Genomic DNA, 27,978 nt, shown 5'->3' with positions numbered 1-27,978 from the left:
GGGAGGCCTGGCCAGGCCCAGGCCTGGCACACAGCAGATGCTCTGTCCATGTCACGGCCTCAGGCGCTCCGATTCCCGGGAGAGAACTGGCCGCTCGCACCAGGTAAGAGGGCCCGGCAGGCAGCCGAGCGGGGGGTGGGGCGGGGTCCCGGACGCGCACCACTCCGCAGGCTCCTCTCTGTTACACATTTATTTGATATTTGAACTCTGCGAGTTCAGACCCACATGTAACGGATTGCTTTGTGGTTGCCACAGGCTAGTGTGCATTGTTTCCGAGGGGTACATCCAATGACACAACGCAGGGAAAACACAAATGGACAGACGGACGGACAGAATCATTGAGACGGGAGACGCTAAAACGTGCCTTAGTGTCCGTGTGGGTGATCTAAGGCAGGGACCCGAGTGGCCGCTCTGAAGCAGGGGAGCTTCCCGCCCCCAGGCCTGACAGTGTGCGAGGCCAGCGCCTGGGAGCAATACCGGCGTGGAAGCCAGCACGGTGAGGCTGCCCCCGTGGCGACAGGGCCTGTGCAGGCAGCAGGGGCTGGTGGTGGCACTGAGCAAGCCCACGACACACGAGGCGGGACGCAGAGCCCGGGCGAAGCAGCTCCTCTTGTCTCCTAACACTGTGCGTGGAGGGGCGGGGCGGGGGGGGTGGAGCACCGTTCATCCCGGGACTGGCCACCCCGCGTCTCCTCCCTCTTGGCAGCTCCAGAACATTCTCTTTGGCTGACAGCCACAGAAGTGAGCGCCTGCCAAGACATATGGAGGAGAAAGAAAACAAGACACCAAAAGGCCCCCCCCCAAAAAAAAAACCACCAATAACAACAACAAAAATCCCCGCCCCAGGAGAGTAGAGAAACAAACTGAGCCTCGGGACCAAGTCACGGCAGACGGGGAGACACCCTGCCCCCTGCACCCCCCCCCCCCGCCCGGGGACAGGAAATACAACCCCGGGTCTGCCGCGGCGTCCAGGGACCCGGCCACCCCACCTGAGACCGTGCTCACTGGCCTATAGTGTCCTCTGTGTGTGTGTGTTTTTAAGTTTTTTTTTCTTTTTAATACCCAAACCATTCATTTTCAAAGCTTAAAAAAAAAAAAAAAACACTTCTTTTTTTACTTCAAAAAAAAAAAAATCAAAAACTGATGAGGCCAGCCCCAGGCCCGGCCTGCACGGCGGGGTGACCCCCTGCTCACGTCCCTGCCTGCTGCCGAGTGAGGAAAGGAGACACAGCCCACCCGAGCCGAACTCTCTTGGGAATGTGCAAGTTGTCTGGAGGGAGGCGCCGCGAGCCAGCGAGTGGAGAGATAAATACCACCAGCGCCTCTGGTGTGGGCTCCGCCTCTGGGGCAGCCGTGGCCTTCCGCGGAGACCCTGATTGTCCAAATACTGCTGAGTCTGCTTCGGTCTCTGGTCTCCCCAGCAGGCGCCTGCCCTGGGGGGCGTGAGTCTCCGAGGGAGAAAAGGGGCCAGCCCCTCGCACGCCGTCCTGTCCGCGTCCTCCTTGCACGTCCGGCCCAGGCTCCTGCCCTGCAAGGCCGGGGCGGCTGCCCGGGAGCGCGGCGGGGTCCTGCGCGGGCCGTCGGCTCAGGCCTGCTCCTTGTCGGCCCTCCAGAGCCGCTCCTTGACCTCGGGCGGCAGCGTGTTGAACAGGTCCTCCTCCACCACCAGGCCGCTGCGCCGGAGCAGCGGGCACTCGCCCAGCTCCACGGGCAGGCACTCCAGCCGGTTGCCCCGCAGCTCGATCTGCGTCAGGCTGGTCAGCTCGCCCACGCGCGAGGGCAGGGACTGCAGCACGTTGTTGCCGAGGTGCAGGGCCCGCAGCTTCCGGCACTGGAACAGCTCCGGAGGGAGCGCCTCGATCTGGGGGGCAGAGGGACCGGGAGTGAGGAGGGCGGCCAGGCCGGGCGGAGGGACCGGGAGTGAGGAGGGCGGCCAGGCCGGGCGGAGGGACCGGGAGTGAGGAGGGCGGCCAGGCCGGGCGGAGGGACCGGGAGTGAGGAGGGCGGCCAGGCCGGGCGGAGGGACCGGGAGTGAGGAGGGCGGCCAGGCCGGGCGGAGGGACCGGGAGTGAGGAGGGCGGCCAGGCCGGGCGGGGGGACCGGGAGTGAGGAGGGCGGCCAGGCCGGGCGGGGGGACCGGGAGTGAGGAGGGCGGCCAGGCCGGGCAGAGGGACCGGGAGTGAGGAGGGCGGCCAGGCCGGGCCCCCCGGGGCTCCACCGCACCCTCTCTGACCCTCCCGAGGTCGGGCCCTGGAGTCCTGGCACCCGTACAATCTGGGCCAAAGTCTGCGTCCACCGCACGCAAGATCTCAGCTCTGCCCTCACCCCCTGCAGCGCTTCCTGGGTCCCCTGGCACCCGTGTCCTCCCCACACTACCGACCCCTGCATCTGCTGTCTCTGGGCTGTGGGCTCCCAGGGGCTGACGGGGCCTGCCTGGCTCCTGCGGTCCCAGCACCCAGGGCCCTGAGGGAACACGTCACCCTGGCAGTGGCCACCACCCCTTCTCCCCCAGCTCAATGGGAGCCAGGCTGTTACCCCTGCCTGGCTTCAGAAAAACTGGGGAAAGCATGGGTTATGCTGAGAAAAATCCCCCCCTGCTAACTTTCTGAGAAGTGGGGGGCACTGACGGACAGGGGTGAGCATCCCAGCTGTGTCCTGGGCCTCAGGGTCTCGGTCAGGTCACCAGGTGACATGAGAGCCAGGGGCCGGTCCTGGCCACATGGAGGCCCCCCTCCACGTAACAGGCAGCACCAGGCTCCCTCGGGGCACCGATGCTGTGGGCTCACTGAACCCACGTGACTCCCCATCGAGGCCCTGCACACTTCTTTGCATTTTACAGAGGGGTCACCAGGCCCTGAAGAAGCGAACAGCAGGTCTGTGGCAGAGGCAGGACTTGAACCTGGCTCCACGGCCCATGCTGCCGGCTGGGCGGGGAGCTGGGGTGGGGGTGTGAGCTCTTCCTGAACCTGCTGGTCCTGACGCGCCCTCCGCCAGACAGGAGGGTGACTGGGAACCGGCACCGCAACCACCCTCAGGGGCTGGGGGGGCTCTGTCGCTGTCCCCACTTTCCCGCTGAGCAGACTGAGGCCGGGGAGGTGGTGTGCAGTGGGGGACAGGAGGTAAGCCCCTCCTCTCTCAGACAGCACAGGGAAAAGAGGAGGCATCTTCAGTGCCTCGCCCCCCCCACCGTGGCCACCCCCCCTCGCCCCCTGCCGTGGCCACACCCATCCTTCCCCCCCTCCACGTTGCATCCCTGTCACCCATCACCCGAGCCCCACCTTCCCCTCTCTGCTCCCCCATTTGCACTGAAATGCCTCAGGCCTCTGGTCTTTGAAAAAGACAACTTTCCCTCGCTGCCTGTCTCAGCGCCAAGGCCAGCCGGCTTCTGCAGCCATTCACCTGTGACCGCCTGGCCCAGGTTGTCAGCCATTTCCAACCGGGCAGACCTGACCCCGCCTCCTCCGACCCCCCCCCCCCCCGCACACTGTGTGCCCGCCCACTCCGGCCTGGTCTTCTGCTGCCATCACCCACCTGAAGCTCGGGGCAGCCTCCCGTCCCTGGGGACGGTATCAAGTCTGGAGGGGACTTTGCCCCCAGCTTTAGGCGCGTTCAAGGTGGGCCCCCGGCTGGGACGCAGCCTCGCCTCTGAAAACCTGGGCTTCCTCCTCCCCCAGACGGCTCCCTCACCCACTTCCTGCGGACCCTCGCTCCACGCTCTCCGTCCCCAGCAGCCTTGGCCAGTTCAGGCCACACCCCCTCTGCTGCCTCTCACTCCCACCCCAGGGCCACAGCACGAGTGACCTCTGGGAGCTAAGGGTCACCTCATTCATCCCTTCTTCCCTTCACTCCCTCCGCAGGACCCCAGTGAGCGTGTCAGGCGGGCACACGGGAGCCAGGGCAGCCTCGGTGAAATGAGGTGGGGGCAGGGGCTTCCCCTGCCCGCCCTGCAGGGGAGTCCACAGTCCAGGGGCTCAGTTCTCTGCCCCTCCCCCACAGAGGCCTCCCTGCCCCTCCCAGCCAGAACATTCCACTCTCCCTCTTCCTCCCCCACCTCCCGGGGCCACTGCTCTGTGCTCCTAAGCGCTCCGGCTGGACTGTGCGCCCACCGCCACGCTACTGTGCGTCTTGTTCACCCCACACCCCTGCTGCCAGCTCCACAGCCCGACTGTGTTTGCCGAGTCCCGGAGCCCACCAGCGCAGGGACGCATGAACAGGTGCGAGTGTGCGCTCGCCGCATGCACTCCCCGCCCACCACGGTCCACAGCGGCTGCCCAGAGCCAGGGCGCCCAGGAGAGAGGACACAGAGGGGCCGAGGTCTCAGCCCGAACGAGGGGCCGGCCTGCGACTGGCCCACGGGCCCTTCTTCCCTACAAAGGCCTCCAGGGCCCAGGCAGGACAGGATGTGATTAAGCCTGCGCTAAACACGGCGTCCAGAGGGTCTCCTTCCTCTGGGACGGGGGAGGGGGGCTGCCGCCAGCTGCCTTCCTGAGGGTGACCTCAGCCACCAGGCGTGACACTAACAGGCAAGCTCTGCGCCAGGAGCCGGGGTGCAGGACAGGAGGGGGCAGGCTGGAGGCTCCGGGAACAGCACTGAGCCTTATGGGCAACCCAGCCCAGCCCCGCGGCGCAGGAGCCATGTGCTCACCCCGAACCCTGGACCCCACTCATCAGACGGTCAACTGGTGCTTCCCCAGGGTGGCTTCTCCTCGGGGACTCTGGTTTTCCTGAACAATGGGAGCCAAACCAGCTGAGAGGTGACCCTTGCCCGTGTACACTCCCTCCTGAGTCACGATTCAGGGGCCGAGATAAGCTCTGTCACAATGCCAGCTCCGTGGAGGACAGGACGGGCTGGCTTGCAGCGGGAGACGTGGGGGAGAAAGCAGGAAGGCTCTGAGCTGGCTGGGGTGTGAGTGATGCCGGGGAGGGGCCCGAGCAGGGGCTACTGCCCTCCCAGTCGCACCCCACACAGGACGACCCGGGCACGCACCCGGGAAGCCAACGGGGCCGCCCAGCGCGGCTGAGGTATTTGCTCTCTGCTTGGGTCTCGGGGGCCGGGCCTTGGGCTTCCCCCGCCACGACATTCTCCACCCGAGAGCAGGGCGGGGAGGCTCCCCCAGGGGCCGTGGCTTCATGCACAGCAAGCTGGACCACAAACCCGGGAGTACCCTGCCCTCAACCCCTGTCCTCAACGCCCTGCCTGCCTCCGCCAGGGGCACCAGGGGCGGGGCGAGAGACAGGTGCACGTGGCCACCCAGAGTCTCGGCAGCACCTCCAGGGCGGGGCTTCCCACACCCGGCCCCCAGAGGTTTGCAAAATTTCCTTTCCACTAAAGCAGAGGGTGACAACCCGGTCCCACCAAGCCTACCTCTGTCCTTTACCACCGCCCAACGCGGAGGGGAGGGGAGGGGAGGGGAGGGGAGGGGAGGGGAGGGGAGGGGAGGGCGGCGTGAGCAGTGCCGGTCACCTAAGGCAGCAGCAGCGGCCACGCACACCGTTTCTGTCCCTGGTGGACCCAGAATAGCCCCCCAGCTCCAAATGTGCTTGGGGACAGCTCCAGGCCGTCCCACGTACACGGCCCGGCACCAGGAGAGAACCGTGGGCCTGGCTCAGAGTAAGCTCGGGGACAGCCCCCCCCACCCAGGCCAGCACTCTGGCAGGAGGAGAACTCGGCAGCAAACGTGGGCTCCCCAGCCCGGGTGTGGGAAGCCCTCCCCGCGCACGCCCCCTCCAGGTGGCCGTGGGAGCCACGGGGGAGGACTCCCATCCCGGGCCTCCGGGGGCCGCCCTCCCGCGTGGGCACCCGCGGCCGGGCCACTCACCCGGTTGGCCGTGACGGCCAGGTTCTGGAGGTTCTGCAGCAGGCCGACGTCGGCGGGCAGGAAGGTCAGGTTGTTGTGGCTGAGGTCCAGGTGGCGCAGCTTGCGGCAGTAGAAGAGCTGCGTGGGGATCTTCTCGATCTTGTTGCGGTTCAGGTAGAGGCGCTCCAGGTTGGTGAGGTTGCCGATCTGGATGGGGATGTAGGCGATGTGGTTGTACCACAGCTTCAGGCAGGTGAGGCGGTGCAGGTGCTGGAAGCTGATGATCTCCTCGATGGTCTTGAGGTTGTTGTCCTTGAGGTCGATCTCCTGCAGGTTGTGCAGGCTGAAGATGGAGTGGGGGATGCGCTCCAGGTCGCAGCGGATCAGCTCCAGCTCGGTGAGGTTCACCATCTTCTTGAGGCTGTTGAGCACGATGAGCTTGGTGCCCTCGTTGTTGATGGACAGCTTCTGCAGGTGCACGCCCACGTCCGTCACCACCTGCGGCAGCTTGCTCAGGTTGCTCTTGAGCCGCAGCACCTTGAGGCGCTTCAGCTCGCGCAGCCCGTCGATGACGATGTAGCGGTTGTTCTCGGCGCTCAGGTTGCCCGTCAGGTGCAGCTCCTCCAGCGTCTTCAGGCTGTAGATCCACAGCGGGATCTCCTTGATGTCCGTGAACTTGATGTGCAGCGCCCGCAGGTTCTCGCGCAGGAAGGCCAGCGCGGGCGCCTCGATCTTGGCCGCCGTGTGGTACAGCCACAGCTCCCTGAGGCCCGTGAGCTGGGCGATGCTGGGCGGGATGGTCACGTCCGGGATCAGCTCCAGCTTGAGCACCTCCAGCTCCGCCAGGTCGAACACCGTGTCCGGGATGCCGCTGAGCATGAACAGGTGCAGCTCCAGCTTGTCCTGCGCGTTCTTGGTCAGCCGCTGCCGCAGCTTGTCCAGCGTCCACTCGTTGTTGAGGTTCAGCTGCCGCAGCTTGTTCTCGCTCACCTCCGACAGGAAGACGGCGAAGCGCTTGGAGTAGAGCGGGTCGTACTGGTCGATGAGGTGCAGCATGAAGGCGAAGTCGTTCTTGACGTCGGGGATGTCGCTGTAGCTGCTCTCCTCGCGGATCGACTCGAACGAGTACTTCTTGAGCGAGCGCCGCAGCATCCACCAGAGCGTGTACATGCAGACGAGGCCGTAGAAGATGACCAGGCTGATGTAGAAGGACGCCAGGATCTTGAAGAGCGTGGCCAGCGGGTGCGCGCACCGGTACGTGCGGTAGCCCGTCAGGCTCTCGATGTCCACGGTGCAGTCCACGTCGAACTTGATGTTGTGCACGTAGTAGACGGTGTAGCAGATGATGAGGGCGAACTTGATCACCTTGATGATCGTCTGCCGCATGTACAGGCGGTACACGATGTCCCCCTCCTCCACGTGCGTCCGGAACTTCTTCACCTTCTCGAACAGCGCCTTGGCCTGCTCCCCCTCCTTCTTGTCCAGCACGCCCGTCTCCGAGCGGTCCACGATGCCCTGCTCGATCCGCGACTTGGTCCGCTGCAGCATGGGCACGGTGGCCTCCACGTCCTCGCTCACGGTCGACGACTTCTTGTCCATGGAGCCGTTCATCTTGCTGAAGGCCGGCTTGGGGTCGCTCTCCTCCACCACCGTCTCGGACAGGGCCCTCGTGGTCCACGGCGAGTCGAAGCACTTGAGCAGGATGGACACGAAGTGCTCCAGCTTCGAGCTGGTGCGCGGGAACTTGAACCAGAAGTTGCTGCAGGCCAGGAAGATGAGGGTGTGCAGCAGCACCAGGTAGGGGAAGTACTTGGCAAACCAGTGCAGCCGGTTCTCGTAGCACACGGCGTCCACGTAGTTGTACTGGTGCCGGTCCAGGTCGTACTTGATGCCCGTGGGGCCCGCGTCAGGGGCCGGCAGGATGGTGGAGTTGGGGTAGGTGGGCTCCGGGCTGGGGGCTGCCCAGCTGCGGAAGGAGTCGTTGCAGGAGTCCTTGGTGACCCACTTGCAAGGCAGGCAGATCATCTTGTCCTGCGTGACCTGCAGCGTGCCCCCGAAGACGGCGATCATCAGCATGACGATGGAGATGTAGTCGGTGAACACGTCCCACCACGGCTTCAGGATCCGGTACGCCGGCTGCGTGTCCGCAAAGTAGCGGAGCTCCGTCACCGGAATCATGGTTCCACCTGCAAGGAAGCCGGAGGGAGGGTTACCACGGCGGGGGTGTTACCACAGTGGGGTGGGGCTCTGCCTTCCCGCAATCCAGGGGGGTCAGGGGAAGAAGACAGTGACAACCCCGCCAGTGCCCGAAAATTCCACCTCCAGGCTGGCAGCCAACCGCTGGCCCTTCGGCAGGAATCATGCGGTCGCCCGTCGGCCGGGAAACCATGGGGGGGGCAGCCTCCTCACTGGACAGACAGCCAGTGCGGCCTCGCCGTGCCCCGCGGTGCCCTTTGCCTTCCAGTAAGAGTGTTTGGGATTCCAGCCGCGAGTCCACCCACCTGATGACTACAGACAGCGCAGGGGCACTGCCCACACGCTCACCTGAGAACAGCGGGAAGTTCCACACACGTGCACACCGCCCCACGTGTGTGCATGTACGTGATTGCAGAGCGGAAGGCCACACACAGCCCGTCAGACAGGCTCCTGGCCCACGGAGAGAGCACACGCCTGCCCTGTCCATCCCACCACGCCCAGGCTGGGTGACATGGCTGGGCCTGGCCCCTGAAAAACCCTCTCTGGCGGCGAGCAGAGAAAGGAATGAGAAACCACAGAGCCGCTTCTGCCCCGAGTCTGCCCCGGCTCGGGTGCCTGGGAACCGCTTGTCTAACACGTGGCTCCGACGGCTCTAACGAAGGCCGGGTCTGGGAGACAGCGGGCCTGGAGCCGCATCTGGGAAGGGCGGCGCGCGGTCAGGTGAGCGTGCAGTCAGGTGAGCGCGCGGAGGAGCTCTGTCCTGGGCCGGCCACCGTCACCTGCCCGGGGAGGCTGTCCTCACAGCGCCCTGCAGGACGGGCACGAGAGGGGAAGGAAGTGGGTATCCCAGGGAACATTTGGAAAAGCGGACAACGGCGCCAGGTCCACGCGGGGGTCCTTCCTGTGTGGTTTTAAAAACACAACCGTGCTTTCACTTTGCACTGGTTTCCAAGCCGGAGTCTGGATTTCTAAGACAAACTGTGAATTCCTGTGTCAACCTGGAGCTAGGATGACGGGCGTCACTAAGGACTGTGGTAAGGCACACCTCCTGGGCAGGACCTCTGTAAACCCGAGTGCCTCCTGGGATGCCCGGGGACAGGCAGGACGGGAAGCAGCCCCAGGCCCGGTGTGAGGCAGGCAGCTTGGGGACAGAGCAGAGGCGGCCTGTCACGAAGGCCACAGCAGCCGCCAAGGGCCCGGGCATGGGGCACACACGTCCCACGCGGGCATTCATGGAATCTCTCGGATGTCCGGGAGGAAGGACTTAGGGGGAACGCAGGCTGGGGGAGGCAAAGCCGCCTGCCCAAGGCCGCGCTGCTGCCCAGTGGCAGGGCTGACGCCAAGCCGGCAGGCCCTTCCTTCTACTGCTGGGTCCACGCCACTGCGCAGGGCTGGCCCCGCACCTGCCCATGGTCTCGGGCCCGGGAGGCCAGTTTCCCAGCCTCAGCCCGGGGCTTCCAGAGCGCAGGTCACTGCAGGGCCAGCAGACACCACCACCCGCCCCGGGCTGGCGGCTCCAGCCCAGGGCCAGCCCTCCTGGGGAGGCCAGAGGAGCGCCTGGCCCACAGGAAGGCCCAGGCCCTTTAATGACCGGCTGGAGCCGCACCCCACCCACACTCCGGGGAAGCAGAGGGGTGCTCGCTGAGGGCTGTGAATCAGAGACCTGGCTTCCTGGCTCCGAGTCCTCATCCAGGGCAGGGGCCCAGGGGTTGGGGGCCGGAAGGAAGGAGGGCCTTGCCCGAGAAGCCGGAGGGCCAGCGGCAGCCTGTCGGGGCGGGGAGCCGGCCCTCGGGGTGGGGGCAGTTTCTGTCCAGGCAGGATGTGGTCGCCAAGCCAGGCTCTCTGCGGAGGAGGGGTGAACACCCAGGCTCCTGGCAGTGGGCACAGGTGATCACCCTGAGGCTCAGGGGGAAGACACCACCCAGGGTGGGAAGGAGCCCCTCCCCTACAGGTCTGACTCTGCCCTGCCCTGTCCCCACTCCGCCCAGCCTCACAGCACGTCCTGGACTTCCTTCAGTGCTTGGCTGGGTCCTGTGGACGCAATCAAAGTGACTAAGGCGTGTCCCCTGCCTTGGGTGCTCAGTCCAGAGGCAGAGCCTGGGCTGGTCACGTGGCTAAGAAGGCCCAGGACTGAACTCAGGCCCTCGTGCTGAGGCCTGCCCTCGTGAGGGGCACCTGTCCGGAGGAGGGGTCACCCCAAGCCGCGTTAGTGTCTCCTCCTCACCTCTGCTATGCAACTCTGGACAAGTCGCTGTCCCTCTCTGATGGGAGTTCAGGGAGGATGAGACAAGAGGGTGCATGCACTGAATCCAGGGGCTGCTGGGGCTAGAGGGCCCCCGCCCCACGGTGAGGCCCCCACAGGCGGTGGCAGGTGGTCAGAGGGCCTGCCGGGCCCCCGCCCCACGGCGAGGCCCCCACAGGCGGTGGCAGGTGGTCAGAGGGCCTGCCGGGCCCCCGCCCCACGGTGAGGCCTCCACAGGCGGTGGCAGGTGGTCAGAGGGCCTGCAGGGCCCCCGCCCCACAGTGAGGCCCCCACAGGCGGTGGCAGGTGGTCAGAGCGGCCTGTCAGGCCCCTGCCTGGGCCATGGGGCTGTTTCCCCTCGCACTGAGGATGGAGGAAGCAGCACTGAGGTGGGCCTGGGCTCCTGCTGGGCCAGCAACTCCCAGGGCTGCTGCCAAGAGTCCCTGGAATCTAATGCACTTAAGGTGCTTGGCTTAGGGTGGGGCCAGGCCAGGTGCCCCCAGAGGACACAGCAGGTGCTCAGCAGACTCGGAGCTGCACCCGGAGAGAGGCCGGGAGGGGAGGCGGCTGGGGTGAGAAGGGCGTGGCCGAGGGTGGGGGCGAGCAGGGCAGCAGCTTCAGGGGGATGTGGCCCGGGCCCTCCCTCTTCCTGCCCTGCGGAAGCAGAGGGAGCCCCAGGCAGGGACCTGCCAGAGCTAGAGCAGCTCCCCGTGAGGCTGAGGGCCACGCCCCGGGTCCTCACAGGAGCCGGCGCCCGCCGTTGTGTGCCTGTGTTTCTGTTTTCTCTGTGTTGTGGTAAAATGCACACCGAAGTCACCGAGCGTACGCACGGCTGCACAGCCGCCCCTGCCCCTGCGCCCGCAGGCTCCCCGCGGCCCCGTCTTCTTCCTGCCTCTCTGGACCTGATTCTCCAGGGCCGGCTCTGCCCAGCGTAAAGCCCTCGGGTTCCTCCGCGCTGCAGCAGGAGCAGTCTCCTCCTCTTGCAGACTGGGCAAGGCTCCTCTCGCCCGATTCACAGGCACGGAGACGAAGCTCAGGGAGAGGTTACTTGCCTGGCCTCACACGGCCCCTGAGTGGCAGAGAAAGCCCTCAGCTCCGGTGTGCAGGGGGGTCCGTCGGGGCACACCCCCACCTCACGGCTCCCCTGGGCACACCTGAAGGGAAGGCAGCAGGTGCAGGGGACTGGGGGCACTTTTCTAGGTGGCGGAAAACGCTTTTGGGGCGGGCACCGGGACGCTGCTCGGGACACTGGCGTCCCACACTGGAGCGCTGGTTCAAGTCCTGGCTGCTCCTCTTCCGAGACAGCTCCTTGCTGCTGATGCCCCTGGGAAGGCCGCAGGGGAAGGTTCAAGTACTGGGGCTCCTGCCACCCACAGGGGAGACCTGGATGGAGTTCCAGGTTCCTGGCTTCGGCCTGGACCGGCCCCGACCATCGCTGCCATTTGGGAATGCACCAGCAGATGGAAGATTTCTCTGTCATTCTAACAAATATCAAATGAATGAATCTAATTTTTACAGAAAGTGGAAACAGGGGTCAGCGTGGTGGCGCACCAGGTTAATCCTCCGCCTCCAGCGCCGGCATCCCATATGGGTGCCAGTTCTAGTCCCGGAAAGACAGTGGAGGATGGCCCAAGTGCATGGGCCCTGCACCTGCATGGGAGACCGGGAGGAAGCTCCTGGCTCCTGGCTTTGGATCGGTGCAGTTCCGGCCATAGTGGCCATTTGGGGAGTGAACCAACGGAAGGAAGACCTTTCTCTCTGTCTCTCTGTCTGTCTGTCTGTCTCTCTCTCTCTCTCTTACTGTCTGTAACTCTACCTGTCAAATAAATAAATAAAAAATCTTAAAAAAAAGAAAGTGGAAACAAGGCACTGAGGGGTGAGTGCACCCAGGCCCCGACCAGCCTGGGTCCTCCTCCCCCTAGTCCACGGCCCAGCACTCCAGCAGGGAGGGCTCTGCTGCCACCAGACACCCTTGTCCTTGTCCTGACCACCCCTGCTGCCAGCCAGCAAAGAGGGAGAGCTGGGCAGCACCCCGGCATCCAGGCGGTGACCAGCGCCCTGCACCATCGCAAAGACCAGCGAGATGGGGCTTCCCGTTGCCTGTGTGGGCCCTCAGGCAGGCACAGCGCAAGTCCTGCAGAGCACTGAGGATATGGAGAGACAGCCCAGGGTCCGTCTGGGGCTCTGCCATCCACGAGCAGAGTGACCCTGGGCAGGTGTGACCGCACCTCTCCGAGCCCCTGGCTCCCTTCCCTTCCGGTGCGCCTGTGAGCACGCCCAGGTGTGCCCAGGAGAGTTGTCAGGTGGGGCCCCCAGGCTTTCTCTGTCACTGGCAGGCAGAGTGCCGTCGGTCGGGTCGCTGTGCACCTTCTCCCACCCGTGGCCGAGGATAAAGACAGGCCCCTGGGTTCAGGGCCAGAGGCTGGGAGTGGAAGTGAGCAGGAGGCAGAGGACAAAACCGACATCAGCAGACACCTGCTGAGGGGGACAAGTGCGTGGGCAGCCAAGCCCGCAGAGGTGAAAGCCACGCAGAGGGCTCGGCGACACGCGGCATGGCCGGCTGGGGCCTGGCGCGCAGGCCAGGCAGCACGGCAAGGCTGGAGGGCAGCAGCACGCGGCAGGGCCTTCCCAGCAGGCCGAGGGAGCCCTCAGGCAGCGCCTCGGGGAGAAAGCTGAGATCCAGACTGGCAAAAGCAACCCCACGTGATAACCCGGGCGTGGGGAGGGGCTCTCTCAGAAGGCAGAAGTCTAAAACAGCCACTTCAATTTTTAACCAGCATGCACTATCTCTGCGGTTGGGACAGCCAAGGCTGGTAAATAAAGAAAGAAGAAAAGCGGGGTCAGGTATTCAACTCCGGGGGGGGGGGGGGGGGCGGGGCAGACAGGTAGGGTCACTGCAGGTCAGGTCGCTGCCCCAGGAGATGGAGAATTAGGAGAGGACAAAGATGGCAGGGTTTGAAAAGGGAGCAGCAGGGAAAAGACAAAAAGCAAGCGTGCTGTGCAGTCCCTCCGGCTTCCACCTAAGTGCGCTGGGACCCACCAGGGCTGGGGGAGGGAGAGACCAGGTGCCCTGAGGCACAGGGACCACCAAGCTCTTGCCAGGCCCCTCAGGCAGAGCCCAGGACTCGGAAGTAGGGGAGGGGCTGTGAGACCAGACCGGACCCAGGAAGGAGAGGGGCGAGACCCGTGGCAGTCGCCTGGCTGGGGAAGGCTCCAGGAGGAAGATTCAGGCACCCAGGTGGTAGGTGGGAAGTCAGATATGAGCTTATGTGTGGTGTGACAAAGGCCTACGTCCGGCATATGCACCTCAAAGTCATCCCGATAACCTGCCAGGGGCAGCCCAGTATCTGAACTTCGAACGCCCTCCCTGCCCTTCCTCTAAGGGGGTGGGGGGTGGGGGTGGGGCGTGCCAGCCAGACTTCCTCCTGTCTGGTAACTTCAGGGAGAAAACTCAGATAGGAGTTTTTCTATTTACATCCATAAAGTCTTTTGTTTCAGGAGGAGATGTGTGAAGACGAAGACCCATCTCCTTAAAACCCCCGGCCTCAACCGGACTGCGCGCTCAGCCCTCTGCCTCCCTGCTGAGCCGCCCGCCTGGCCTGGCCTGGCCTGGCCTGGCCTGGCCTGGTCAGGTGTAATCTCACCACTCAACCATGTAACCTCACAGCCGCTAGCCCGAGTTACCCCTGCAGTGAGACCACACCGCTGCCCACAGCCTCTTCACCCGGCTTAGCTCTGCCTTTTACTAGAAACACATTACTAAGTAATTAACGAAAAATGTATTTAAAGATTTATTTATTTTTATTTCAAGGTGAGGGAATGTGAGAGAGCAAGATCTTCCATTTTCTGGTTCACCCTCCAACAGCCGGGACTGGTCCAGGCCAAAGCCAGCACCCCAGAGCTCCCATCTGGGTCTCCCACGTGGGTGCAGGGAACCAAGGACTTGGGTGGCCCCCCACAGGCACATGAGCAGGGAGCTGGAACGGACACCGGCAGGCGGCAGCTTAGCGTACTGTGCAACACTGGCCCCAAGACAAAAAACGTCTCTAATCACTACTTGGAAGGATGGAGAACGGCCAGGTAGGAGTGAGGCAGGAAGGGACACCTACCAGATGCTGAGGCTCACTACAAAGCTACAGGAACTCCACCTGTGCAGGTCATGAAGGGATACGTGGACTGACCAAGAGAACGGAACAGCAAGCCTTGAAAAAGACCCCACCCGGTTTCCGGCTCCTGGAAACCTCGCCAGTATCAACTCTGCCAGTTTGGAGGGAAGGACGGGCACCCCTGAATGGTGCTGTTTCTCCGGTGGAAAGAGCCCCAGCTCCTTCCTTCCACAAAAATAAATTCCACTGAATTAGGGGCCGCCCCGGGGACCCCCACATCCTGTACAGGAGTGTTCCAGAATCACCTTCTGTTCCACTTCCTGCTGGGGTGCGCCCTGGAGGGTAGCAGGTGATGGTCCGGGTGCCCGAGTCCCCGCCCCTTGGGGAGCGCCCTGGACTTGGTTCCTGATGCCTGGCTTCTCAGCCGGCCCAGTCTCAGCTGTTACAGCGTGAGCCAGGAGGAGAGAAGGTGTCTGTTTCTCTACCTTTCAAAAAGAGAGAAAAATAAAAGGAAGACCCATGGCCGGGATGGGGCACTCCACCTGAGTCCTGGGTTGGTATCTGGGTTCCAGCTCCCCCCTGTGCAGACCCGAGAGCTGCAGCAATAGCTCCTCCCTCCTGGCTCCAGCCTGCCTGCCCATCGCAGGCAGGTGGGGAGCAAACCGGTGAACGGGGGGCTCTGTGTCTCCAAACTTCTCAAACGGAAGAAGAAGAGAGAGAGACAGACATGTGCACTTTTAAACTTTAAGCAGTTTAAAGAAAAATCCAAGAAACCATCTTACTGCTAAGACAGGGAAGGCTACGTCAGCACAAACTGCACAAACTCCTGTGGGAAAAGACTGATCCCATGATCGCATTAAAGCTGAGACCAGGCACAGCGAAGGACACAGCAACAGACGCGCACAAGGAAGCCACGGGCTGGGGGGAGAGGGTTCCAGCAGGCCTGGCCACTGAAGGGTTAACATCCGGACCAAAGACGGACTTCCACAAAGAGACAGTCCAGCAGGGAAACTCACAGGGAAAATATGCGAATGGAAACTCGTGCCTGAAAAGATTCTTAACCTCATCAGTAATCAAGGAAGGCAAATGCAAACACCCAGATGCTGGGATACCACCACGTCAGTCCCTGGGCTGGCCAAGATGTGGCAACGCGAGGTGGGGGACGGGGATGCACACGCCCCCCAGTCCACCGTTTCCCTCCCGGTGACACTCCCACAAGGAGTCCGACTGGCTCAGGGCAGGGCTGTTTGCAACAGCCAAAAAAAAAAAAAAAAAAAAAAAAGCCACCTAGATATTCACTAGGAGGTGAAAGGCAGATCGCTCCATTCAAACCATGGAGAGCTCTGAATCGGTGGAGGTGGCGACGAGGCGGAGCCAGACGAGTTGTAGGATGACACACGGGTTATGTAAGGGCTCCGGCACGGCTGCACCCAGGTGCAGTGCAGGGACAGGAACGGGCGCAGCACCCAGACGGCAGCTTCGGCTGGGGGGGGCGGGGGGCAGGCTCGGCTGAGCTGGAAACCCCGAGCGTGTGCTTACAACAGTGCAACTCCTGTAGAACACGAAGGCTGACGAAGCTGACGCCAGCCCCGGCTTTGTGCTCTTCTGAGCGCTTGAGCCATCTCATCACACAAAAATTCACCAGAACAGTCACCATTTCCACCCGCCGGCCTGGCTTTCCTCACACCCGGGGGGGGGGGGGGAGGGGGCTCCTGGGCCAGTTCCCCGCACAGCGGACGGAGCTCGGCCCCCGAGGATGCCGCCGCTCACGGGGTGCCCCCTGGGCCTGGCCTGCTCAGCCCCAGGGACACGCAGAAGGGGCCCTTCCCACAAGGCAGTACGGGGGGGCTGGAGAGGGGGACCAGGTCCCTGCAGCAGAGCTGGGGCCTCCCTGGCCCTGAGGAGTCAAATGAGCAAACCAGAGAAGCCCCCACACTCCCCTCGGTGGCGGGAAGAGTCGGGGTGTGCAGAACTGGAGCTGTGGGGGCGTGGGGGCTCCAACCCAGCTCCAGTGCCAAACGACTCCACGCCCAGCCAAGCCTCTGTTTTTGAAATAGTATTTATTTTCTACAATTTTTTGAAGACTTATTTTATTTTATTTGAAAGGCAGAGTTAGAGAGAGAAGGAGAGGGAGAGGGAGAGAGAGAGAGAGAGAGAGAGAGAATCACCCTTCTGCCAGTTCACTCCCTAAATGGTCACAGTGACCAGGCTGAAGCCAGGAGCCTGGAACTCCATCCAGGTCCTCCACACGGGTGGCGGGGGCCTAAGTATCTGGGTCATGGTCTGCTGATTTCCCAGGGGCATTAGCAGGGAACTGGATCGGAAGTAGAGCAGCTGGGACACCCGGCACTCAGCTGGGATGCTGGCACCGAAAGCAGCAGCTTGACCCGCTGTGCCATAAGGCCGGCCCCTGTGTTCTATCATTTTATTTATTTACTTGAGAGGCAAAGACACACACACACACACACACACACACACACACATACAGACCGTCCATCTGCTAGTTCACTCCACTACGACTGCAATGGCCCAGCTCACAGCTGGGGCTGAAGCAAGGAGCTGAAAACTCAGCTCGGCGCTCTCCTGTGAGCGGCAGAGCCCCAGTCCCTGCAGCCACCACTGCCGCCTCCCAAGGTCTGCACGAGCGGGCGCTGCAGCAGAGCCGGGAATCGAACCCAGGCTCTTGCACGTGGGATGCAGTGCCGTCACCTGTATCCAAACCCCTGCCCCCGCTTTTGCAAACCTCAGAACAGGAATAACGGGGATGGTGTTCTGGCGCAGCAGGGCCAGCCACCGCCTGCTCCACCTCTGACCCAGCTCCCGCTGACGCGCCGGGGAGAGCTGTGATAGACAGCCCGAGTCCTTGGGCCCCTGCACCCACATGGGAGACCGGATGGAGAAGAGGAATAATGCTGCCTGCTGCGCAGAGCTGTATATAGTGACGCTGTATGTAAGATGACCAAGACACACTAACTCACAAGAATATACAAACGCGACCGGGCGAGAAGCCAGTCCCGGGAGGACACTGCACGAGTCCACTCACACAAGGCGTCACCGCAACCAGAAGCTGGGAGGGGGGCTGCAGGGCCAGGAGGAGAGGGGTGGGGAGCCGGGCTCTAACGGGGACAGCGCTTCAGGCCGGCGTCTCATTTTCTCCAATTATTCCATTTGTAAAAAGTTGTTGATAAATATGTAATACATGTGCATCTTTATGAGACACAGTATAGTATTTCAACACAAATACACAGCATGAACCAATAATGAGGCAATTAGCCTTTCTGTTTAGAGTTTCAAAGTTTTTAAAAAGTTGTGTTTATTTATTTGAAAGGCAGGTTGGGGGGAGTTATCTTCTATCCAATGGTTCACTCCCCAAATGCCTGCAACAGCCAGGACTGGGCCAAGGAACTCCTTCTGGGTCTCACATGGACAGGAGGAACCCGGCCACTTGGGCCATGACCTGCTGTCTTCTGGGGTGCACACTGGTAGGAAGCTGGATCAGGTGTGGAGAAGAACTCGGTCCCTGCCATAATATGCGACATGAACGACTCGAGGGGTGGCTTAACCTGCCTCACCACAGTGCGGCTCTCAGGGACGCCGGCATCCCTCGTGGAAGTGCCTGGTTCAAGTCCTGGCTACACCGCACTTCTGATCCAGCTCCTGCTAATAATGTGCCCGGGAGGCCGCAGACAATGGCCCGGGTTGTGGGTCACTGCCACTCACACGGGAGACCCGGGCAGAGTTCCTGGCTCCTGCTGTTGCGGGCGTCTGGTGAGCACACCAGGGGATGGAAGATCTGTCTGTTTTCCCCCTCTCTGTAACTCTGCCTTTCAAATACATAAATAAGATTCTTAAAGTGTGGGGCCGGTGCCATGGCACAGCAGGTTAGGCCGCCATCTCAGTGCCAGCATCCCATAAGGGACCAGTTCGAGTCCCGGCTGCTCCACTTCCAATCCCGCTCCCTGCTAAAGCACTTGACAAAGCAGCGGAAGACGGGCCCCTGCCCCCACGTGGGAGTCCAGGATGGGGCTCCTGGCTCCTGGCTTCAGCCTCTCCCATCTCTGGCTGTTGTGGCCATTTGTGGGGTGATCCAGCGGATGGAAGCTCATTCTCTCCGTCCCTCCCTCTCTCTCTGTAATACTTTCAAATAAATAAATAGATCTTAAAAAAAAAAAGAAGACATAAAAAGAGTATATCAGTCACAAACCTGTCACTGCGTGTGCAGCGAACCTGGGAAGATCTACCTGGAACCATGGGGACAAGTCTGAGGGTGGGGGAGACTGCGGAGCGCTGGCCACGTCCACATCCTTAAATAGCAAGCTGCTGGTTCCCTGACTTGAGCTGTATGAAAGGCAGCACTGCAGAGGGAGAGGCGGGGACGGAGAGCGCCTTCTTCCACCTGCTGGCTTACTTCCCAACGGCTGCGGCGGCCGGAACTCCGACCGGGTGTCCTGTGTGGGTGGCAGGAGCCCAGGCACCTGGGCCACCTTCCGCCACTTTCCCAGGGGCATCAGCAGGAAGCTGGTGAAGAAGCAGAGCGGCTGGGACTCCCATCAGCGTTCATACGGGACGCAGGCAGCACTAGCGACGTCTCACCCGGCCAAGCCACGACGCTGGCGCCTATGAACAAAACTCCCGGGGAAACTGCAAAGACCTTGCTCATGCTGTGGCTTTCTCAGGGTTGGGAGAGAGCGTACGAGGAGGAGCTGCCCCGTACCGCATCAGGAAAAGGTCCCTGTCAGACCCGAGTCCGGGCACCCACACGCCACCTCCACCGCTGACCTCCTCCCTGGAGCCCAGGGGGTCAGCCTCCTCAAGTGCGGGGTGGAAATACTAGAGCTACAAAACGGGCTCACAGATACAAACTGGGTGCCCGTGGGAATTAAAGTACGATGGGCGTGGGGGCCGGTGCTGTGGCGCAGAGGGTAAAGCCGCTGCCTGCTGTGCCAGCATCCCATATTGGCGCCGGTTCGAGTCCCGGCTGCTCACCTCCGATCCAGCTCTCTGCTATGGCCTGGGAAAGCAGTGGAAGATGGCCCACGTGCCTGGGCCCCTGCACCCACGTGCGAGACCAAGGAGGCTCCTGGCTCCTGGCTATCTTGGATCAGCCCAGCTCCAGCCACTGTGGCCATTTGGGGAATGAACCAGCGGATGGAAGACCTCTCTGTTTCTCTGCCTCTGCCTCTCTGTAACTCTGCCTTTCAAATAAATAAATAAATCTTAAAAACAAAAACAAAAAAGGGTAATGGAGGTGGGCGTTTGGTTGGTGGTTAAGACTCGGCTTGGGACGAGCCCTCTTCCGATCCAGCCTCCTGCTGACGCAGACCCGGGAGGCAGCTGCGACGGCTCAGGCAGCGGGCCCTGCCGCGCACGTGGGAGATCCGACTGCGGTCCTGGCTTCCAGCTTCGGCCCTCACGGCCCCTGCAGGCATCTGGAGAATGGACCCGCAGATGGGAGCTCTAACTCTGACTCTCAAATAAACACATAAACAAAATAACCGGAATTCAGGGAGACAGACCTGGGTGCGGGCTGAGCCAAAGAACGGGTATCTCCAGGCAGGGGCCAGGCCACCCAGAGGCCCCAGGACCTCCCGTGACTCCTGGAGACCCCTCTAGGCTCAGGACCCCGGAGAGAGAGGCAGCCGCGAGCAGCACCAGGCGTCAACCCTGCTCTACAGGGTCCACTTCCTTTTGGTGCTTCCTGCAGGACAGAGCCCCAGAAATGACACGCCGTCTCCCCTATGCACAGGGGTGCCCCAGAAATCACACGCCGTCTCCCCTATGCACGGGGTGCCCCAGAAATGACACGCCATCTCCCCTATGCACGGGGTGCCCCAGAAATCACACGCCGTCTCCCCTACGTGCAGGGGTGCCCCAGAAATGACACGCCATCTCCCCTATGCACGGGGTGCCCCAGAAATCACACGCCGTCTCCCCTACATGCAGGGGTGCCCCAGAAATCACACGCCGTCTCCCCTATGCACGGGGTGCCCCAGAAATCACACGCCGTCTCCCCTATGTGCAGGGGTGCCCCAGAAATGACACGCCATCTCCCCTATGCACGGGGTGCCCCAGAAGTGACACGCTGTCTCCCCTACACGCAGGGGTGTCCCAGAAATCACACACCGTCTCCCCTACGTGCAGGGGTGCCCCAGAAATGACACGCCGTCTCCCCTATGCACGGGGTGCCCCAGAAATGACACGCTGTCTCCCCTATGTGCAGGGGTGCCCCAGAAATGACACACCGTCTCCCCTACGCGCAGGGGCATCCCAGAAATCACACACCATCTCCCCTACAGGCAGGGGCGCCCCAGAAATGACACGCCGTCTCCCCTACACGCAGGGGCACCCCAGAAATCATACACCATCTCCCCTACAGGCAGGGGCGCCCCAGAAATCACACGCCATCTCCCCTATGCACGGGGTGCCCTAGAAATGACACGCCGTCTCCCCTACGCGCAGGGGCGCCCCTAAGCCTGCCCGACCCCACGCGGTGGCAGATTTGGCAGCTCCCACACCTGGGCGCGGGCGGGTGCAGGCAGCGGGTAAACAGGGCACAGAGGACCTTTTGTTGAGGAACAAACAGAGCCAGAGGGAAAACTTCCCAGGCGGGAGGCTGGCACCCGCCCTGCGCCCAGCCCTCTCCCGGGAAGGGGGCAGCGCCGTTCCCAGGGGCCCGGGCAGGCCCCGGGCTGCGGCCCAGTCCCATGGGAGTTCCAGGCCTGTGGCTCTGCTCAGGGCCGCGTGCTTCCTCTGGTCTCAGCGCCAGGAGGGGAAGGAAAGGGCTCACCCCTCCTCTGGCGCACACACTCCGCCCCCGCCCCCGAGCGGGACACTGGGCTCCGGGTCCCCACACCCAGCTGGGGTGAGTCAGCGGCTGCGGGCTGAGGGTGCTGCCTGGCGTGGGACTCACCCTGCACAGAAGGGCACACCCTCACTTCCTGGGGAGGGACGGTGTCGGCCTCACTCTGCCTCACGCTGGGGCTGGGCCTCCCAAACACGCTGGTCCTCTTGCAAACCTGCAAGGTGGAGCCTGCTTTCTGGAGGGGAGGGTGACAGCGAGGGACACCCCCTGGGCCACACGGGGCAGCAGGTGGGGCGCGAGGCATCCACCAAGCACCCAGCACTTCCTGTGCCTCAGCTCCCACCCCCACGCAGGCCAGTGAGGCGGCTCCCCGCCGCACCAGGTGTGGCCCGGGCCAGTCACTCGGCCCGGCCAGGCCCTGCTTTCAACCGTAAAATGGGCTGGTGCACCTGGTCCTCCCAGGGCTGTGGCGGGAAGCTCCGACCAGTGCCTGCCACACAGACTCTGCAGCGTTGAGATTACGGGAGGTTTTATCAGCCCCTTTATGCGTGTGAGGTCTAAGGCCCAGTGAAGCGAGGTGACCCGCCCAGGGTCACACAGCCAGAGGTGGCGGGAAGACCCACCCCAGGCCTGAATCCCTCCTCTGCAAGGGTACCCAGGCCCTTGGAGATGCCACCGCCCCTTTCCCGAGGGACGCATGCAGACAAAGCGTCTTCAGGGGCCGGAGCAGGCTGGACTCTGACCGGTCTCTCAGGCATCGCTTTGAGCAAAGTCAGGAAGGCAGCCCAGCTTGGTGCTAGGTCTGGGACCCGTGGGCAGAGGGGCCCTGGAGACAGGTCCTGACCTGCTCTGAACACCAGTGCTGCTTCCTAAACGGGTTATGAAACACAGGCGGGGGTAACCCACAGGGGCCGCAGACACCGGCCAGGCCCGGCGAGCGGCCAGCAAGCACCAAGGGAGTCTGGCACGAGGGAGCACCTGCTGCCCTGTCTCTGGGCTCCGGGCTGGAGGGGCTGCCCCAGGGAGCCCGACCCGGCCCCGTAGGGCCCGGCTCCTGCCGCCATGCTGATCCGATGTCAGGAGGCGGGGCCCGGCAGGCGTGCCCGCGGTGTCCCCGTGGCGTGTGAAAGCTGCGGAACCTTACAGGCACTCACTCGGGGGAGCGTCCTCGCAGGCAGCGGCCACGCTGCAGCGGGCAATTTAATTCTGAAGTCTTGAGCCCTCAAGAGACGTCTAGAGGTGGAAGAACTCAAGAACTCGCTGCGAGGTGCGAGAAACCAGCAGGGAGCGTCTGCGGTCGGAGTAAAAGCCCCGGAGACCGCGCCCGGCACAGCCTTGTCGTGGGAAGGGCAAACCCTTGCTCCCCGTCACGCATGCACACGTGTGCACAAGGCATGCGTGCACACACACGTCCACACGCGCACACGCAGCAGGAAGTCACTGAACAGCAACATCCAGGCCCAGGCCTGCGGCGAGCTCAGCCCACTTCTGTCCCCCACGGGCGGGGCTCCTGGCACTCAGGGGTTCATCCAGCAGAGGCAAGGACCAGGGTGAAGGCATGGACTCCAGCCAGCGGCCCTCAGCGTGGTCTGTAGCCCGCCAGCCTCCCCAGCGCTGGGGGAGCTTCCGCAGTGCACACTCCCGCGCCCAGTCCTGCCGAGCTGACCCCCCAGGTCTCGGGTGGCGGGCGTGGCGGGCCGTGGGCACAGCGTTTTAAAGGAGCTCCCTGAAGGCCGAGAATTAGAGGAAATGACGCCACGGAGGGGGGAGCAGAGGAGCGCAGGCCACCAAGCCAACAGAGCTGGCTCCGCGTCCCGGGGCCACAGACCTGGTCCCTCATCTGTCACGGACACACTGACCCCACAGCGAGGCTGTGGCAAGGGTCAGGTGGGCAGAGGCATGCAGTCCCCAGCAGGTGCCTGGCACCCTGGGCGGGGCGCCGAGGATGACCAGGGACACAGAGACAGAGGACACTCCTCTGCCCGGGAGGAGGACCTGCGCGTCGGGCGCACGCCTGGGGCTCCCAGCCAGGCAGCGTCCCACGGAGCAGAAAGAGGTTCCTGGGGAGGGTGGGACAAAGAACGTGGGAGAGGGCCGAGCGGGGGCAGGACCGTGAGCCCAGAGAACACCAGGGAAGGGAGAAGTCAGCAGCTCCCGCAGGGCCTCACGCCCAGATCGGCTCGGCCCACGACACTCTCCCGTCAGACCCGGCTCGCGGGGCCTCCTCCCCCTTGCCCTCACCCACCCACCCAAAGGAGCTTTGCAAAAGGACCAAGGCCAAAGCCTCCACTGGATGCTGCAAGGGTAAACTGAGTCAGGACCAGCTGAACCCTGAGCATCCCAGAGGGGCCGGGCTCCCTGCTGACTCCTGTGTGTCCTCCCAACCCCCGGCCTGGGCCCCCCTCGGGCAGCCAGCGCAGGCCCGGACCTCCCAGGCGGGGGCCCACGCTACTCCCTCCGAGCTGCCCCTGGCACAGGCAGGAATTCAGATCTCAGATAAGGAGGCCCAGCGGCTCCTGATCCCTGCCCGGCGCCCGGCACGAGCATCTGCAGTTCAGGTCTCTTCGAAAGCAACAGGAAGCCCCCACCGGGCAGGGCCAGGGTTTGCTGACCTTGTCCCAGTAAACAAGAGCGCCGACCAGATCACACACCAGGCACTTCCCATCTCGCCCCGCTGCCGCCAACTCCCAGCACGGTCACCAGGAGGGCTGTGGGGGTGGGGTGGCACAGATCTGCCCACCCCTTGCCGGGAAGAGAGGTCTGGGGGACACCACTAAACCAGACCAAAGCAAGCTGCAGCCGGGCAGCTCCCACACGACCTGACTTCTTTGAAGAGCACCCGACAGGCCGGCAGGCGAGAAGACCCACTCCTCCCATTCAGACCCGAGACGCTGGGGGCGGCGGGGGGGCTTTCACTGTCTGTCTCACGGTAAAGCTCCAAACGGTACAGACAGGCAGCAAACACGCCACCATGTCGGTAACCACCACCACCACCACCAAGATTACTGTATCCTTTAAAATCCCACAACAGGGGTGGGGCGGAGGGAGTGGCAGCGCTGTGGCGTAGCGGGCAAAGCCGCTGCCTGCGGCGCCGGCATCCCACACGGGTGCCCAGTTTTCCCGGCGGCTCCTCTTCCAGGCCAGCTCTCTGCTGCAGCCCAGGAGGGCAGTGGGGGATGGCCCAGGTCCTTGGGCCCTGCACCCACGTGGGAGACCTGGAGGAGGCTGCTGGCTCCTGGCTATCGATCTGCTAAGCTAAGGTCTTTGAGGCCCTCTGGAGAGTGAACCAGCGGATGGAAGACCTTTCTCTCTCTCTCTCTGCCTCTGCCCCTCTGTAACTCTTTCAAATAAATAAAATAAATCTTAAAAAAAACATCTCGGAGGGGAGGCTCAGGAGCCGCGGTGGGATGTGGGTGCAGGGCGACCTGGGTGTGAGGGCAGAGGCCCCTGGCCCACCACGCCAGGCCCACCCCAGGCCCACGTCTCTCCACACTTGCCCTCCTGAGGAGCGTGGGCAAGCTGCTTCCGCACGCCGAGCCTCGGTTTCCGCGTCTCTAAATGGGGACCACGCTGCTTCTCACACCTCCAACACCCAGGCGGATCAGTCTCCGCATGCGCCAGCTGTGACCGGGGCCCGCATCCTGGGGCGCGCACTCTGCCAAGTGCCTCAGCACGTCCTGCAGGGACGCAGGCCTTAGTGCTGTCCCCTTCCTAAGACGAGGAAACCGAGGCCCACGGGCACTCAGCAAGCACAGGCCAGCCTGGACTCCGGCCCAGGCCCCGCTACGGAGTCCAGGTCTACCAGCTCTCTCTCCCGCCCTCAGAGCTAGGACAATGCGCCGCTGTTCCCCAAATCCCTCACATGGTGAGCAGAGACTGCTGCTCCAGTCTCTGCTCACCACGGAACAGTCTTTGGGAGCCGCGGTCACGTGGGAGCCGCGGTCATGGGGCAGCGCTATTAGCGACCCGGACTGATAAGAGGTCCACAATGACACAACATTGGCATTCAGAGGGCACGACACCAGACAGGCCTCAGCCGGCCCCATGGTCGGGAGCAGGACGGGGGAGAAGAATTCTGTCCTCAGCCGCCTTTGGTCTGGATCCCCCAGACCCACGGCGAGAAGAGCAAAGTACAACGGAGACAGAGGCACTGCCCCCTGCTCCCCACACCGGAGGTGGTGGAGGCTGGGGCGGGAGGGGCGGGAGGGCCAGGACGGGCCCGGTCTTACCCGGAGGACGGCTCTGCTATCTGTGCGTCGGCTGTGGGCGCTGAGGCTGGCCCACGTCTGGCCGGGCAGGGTCCTGGCATTCCTTTTGCTCCATAGACGCTGCCTCCCTAGAAGGAAGCGAGAGCTGTCGTCAGCGGGCCGCGTGGTGGCTGTCAGAGCTACCTGCCGTGTTGCCAGCACGGTCCCACAGCTGGTGGGTGCCGGCGCCGGGCCGATCTCCGGGCTGACAGGGGAGCCCTCCCCGCAGAAGTCGGTCCCCTGAGGAGCGGCCAGGCTAGCAGTTACAATCTGGAGAGCCCAGGGAGGCTTCCTGGAGGAGGAGGTGCCCACATCACCTGCTGAGGAGGACAGGAGTTGGGGAAAGAGCGTTGTCCCAGGCAGGAGGGGCAGCACCCCTCGCGTGGCGTGTGGGAACGCGGCGTGGCTCAGCATGGCCAGATCTAGAGCTGCAAGTGGAAGTGGCCAGAGAGGAGCTACGGGGACAGGGGGTGGGGCAGGCGGTTGCAGGCTCTGCCCAGACGCACAGCCACAGCTGCCCGTCATCCACCTGTCAACAGGTGTGCAGTGAGCATCAACTTCACCCCAGCTGGCAGGTGCAGCAGGGTCAGGGGAGCAGGTGGTCTGGCAGACGCCGGGGAGGGCACAGGATGGACAGGAGTCCGCCAGGGCTGGGAGGCGGGCAGGCCACAGGACCTCAGCACTTCTGGGAGGGGTCATGGATCCTCTGGTCATTTCTTCCAGCTCCCGGGCACTGGGCTGGGAGGACAGGGCCGAGGACGGGGCCTGCCAGGGAGACAGGCCGGGGACCCAGCCATTCCACCTGCTGTGATGGCCACCACGGCCGCCCCGCCCCGCCCCGCCCTCCTCGGCAAGGATGGGGACACTGAGGCTGGGCCTCTGACCGCCCCTTCCCCGGCTGCCCCTGTGGTACCCCTCGGTTACACCGGTCTGAGCACCTCCCCGCCCACACTGCAGCTCGGAGAGGGCCAGGGCCCGTGTCTTCCCGGCACCGCTCCTGGCCCAGGACAGGCGCTTACTAAAAGATGGCTGAATGAATGAATGCCACGACAAAGCGGCCGAGGGCCGGGCTCCGGGGCTCCGCGTCCGCCCCATCTGAACCCCCACGGCGCCTGGGCCCACGGCCCGCGCCTCAGCGTCTCCAAGTTCTCAAAACCCAGGTGGCTCCTTGCCGCCAACTCCCGCAGGCCAGGTCCAGGCTAAGCCAGGCGGCTGCACAGGCAACCCCAGGAGCCCGACTTTCCAGAGAGGCCCCTCTAAGTCTACAAAGAAAGCTGCTTCCTAGTGGGTGTGCCTGAGGGTGATTAAGTGGGGAGCCCCAGCCCTGGACGCCTAGCCCCAGCCCTCTCTAAGCGTGGGCAGACGGGGGCCCGCCACCCACCCCGGCATCCCCCCACGCCTGTCCACGCCCCCCGTCCAGAGCCAGAGCAATAGCTGACCTTCACAGGGGCCACGGCCACTGCCGGGGGTGGGGGTGGGGGGGAGACGGCCCCGGGGGTGGGGCGTGGGGGGGGCGGCCCCATCCTGCCCATGGGAGGCAGCCCCAAAGCAGGACCTCCCCCCCACCCCCACCCGCTTCCCACAGTGTCTGTGGCCAGCATCCGCAGACCACCGGCCAGGGGGTAACAGAAGAGGTGGACAAGGCCCCCAGGGCGGGGGAAGGGGCACCTCCACAGACCAGTCCTAATCAGGGCGACTGCAGGACAACCCCCAGCCCAAGTCTCCTTCCCAAAAAAGGCAAGAGTTGCATCAGCCAAGGGCCAGCCCATCTCAGTCCGCTCCAGGCCGGGCCAGCGAGGCCGCGCAGTCACGAGGAGCCCCGGAGACCCCGGCGCCAGGCTCCTGCGCCGCGTGGGCCCCGACCTGGCCGGCCTCCAGCTCAGCCCCGGCCGGACCAGGCCCCGAGACCGCCGTGGGTCTGGCTCTCGGGCCCGGCTACATGCGGAGCGCAGGGGTCGCGCTGGCTGGCCTTCCCCGGACCCCCAGCCCCGAGAGGCCCCAGAACCACGTCGGGGCACTGTCCACGCGGGGCCAGCAGGAGGGAGGGGGCCGGAAACCGAGGAGGAACCTCTCGGCCGGGGGGCGTGTGTGTGGAGGGGTGAGGATCTGGGGGCACCCGGGGGATGACAGGGGACACGGGGAGCCGCGGCGGAAACACCCGGTACGTGGGCGCCGGGGTGCCTGGGAGGGGGCTCGCGCGCCGCGGCGCCGGGGACAGGGAGGGGCCCCGGGGACTCGGGCGCCGGACAGCACGGAGGGAGGCCGAACGCCGCGGCTGCGGGAGGCCTCCGGGAGGCCAGCGCTCGAGCTGCCCGCGGCGCCGGGGGCCGGGCAGCCGGCCGGGCGCGCGTCCCAGGAGGTTTCCGGAGATGACAGCTCGCGCCCTTCCCCCCCACCCCGCCCACTCACCTGGGCTCGCCGCACCCGGCCGCCCAGCAGGCAGCCCGAGCCCCCGGCCGCTCCGTCCCGCCGCCGGCCACTGCGCTCCTCCGGCGCCTCCTTTTGTTTGTCCCTCACTGCACCACTCAGCCTCCTCCGCCCCGGAAGTGACGTCACCGCCGGGCGCGACCGCGGCGGCCAGGGCGCC

At 64.0% G+C, this 27,978-nt stretch overlaps 2 protein-coding genes across 3 annotated transcripts in view; one reads left to right on the top strand and one right to left on the bottom strand.

Annotated features, from left to right (window-relative positions):
• Positions 1-172: 172 nt before the first annotated feature.
• Positions 173-27,933, bottom strand: LRRC8A (leucine rich repeat containing 8 VRAC subunit A). The gene is made up of 4 exons (XM_051838510.2): positions 27,801-27,933; positions 25,374-25,480; positions 5,820-7,984; positions 173-1,861 (listed from the first exon to the last, which is right to left on the bottom strand). Exons 3-4 carry the CDS (start codon positions 7,974-7,976, stop codon positions 1,586-1,588), a joined length of 2,433 nt encoding a protein of 810 aa, XP_051694470.1. The 5' UTR covers positions 7,977-7,984; positions 25,374-25,480; positions 27,801-27,933; the 3' UTR covers positions 173-1,585.
• The window catches only part of KYAT1 (kynurenine aminotransferase 1), a 28,433-nt gene continuing 27,708 nt past the window's right edge, over positions 27,254-27,978 (top strand). The window contains exon 1 of one of the 2 annotated variants that reach the window (XM_070057737.1): positions 27,254-27,489. In XM_070057737.1, coding sequence (XP_069913838.1) covers positions 27,331-27,489 — 159 coding nt within the window. In that variant the 5' untranslated portion in view covers positions 27,254-27,330. Of the gene's footprint in view, positions 27,490-27,514; positions 27,553-27,978 lie in introns of those variants that run through there. The other variant, XM_070057728.1, reaches the window with a different exon arrangement.

The sequence above is a fragment of the Oryctolagus cuniculus genome, chromosome 1 (assembly GCF_964237555.1).
Source record: "Oryctolagus cuniculus chromosome 1, mOryCun1.1, whole genome shotgun sequence".
Lineage (NCBI taxonomy): Eukaryota > Metazoa > Chordata > Mammalia > Lagomorpha > Leporidae > Oryctolagus > Oryctolagus cuniculus.
The sequence above is the reverse complement of the archived record's forward strand: the minus strand, read 5'-3'. Positions and strand labels throughout refer to the sequence as shown.

Coding starts and splice junctions, on each gene's coding strand:
- LRRC8A (XM_051838510.2), bottom strand. CDS start 7,976: ATGATTCCGGTGACGGAGCTCCGCTACTTTGCGGACACGCAGCCGGCG. Junction 1,862..5,819: donor TGGCCGTCACGGCCAACCGG/GTGAGTGGCCCG, acceptor TCTGCCCCCCAG/ATCGAGGCGCTCCCTCCGGA.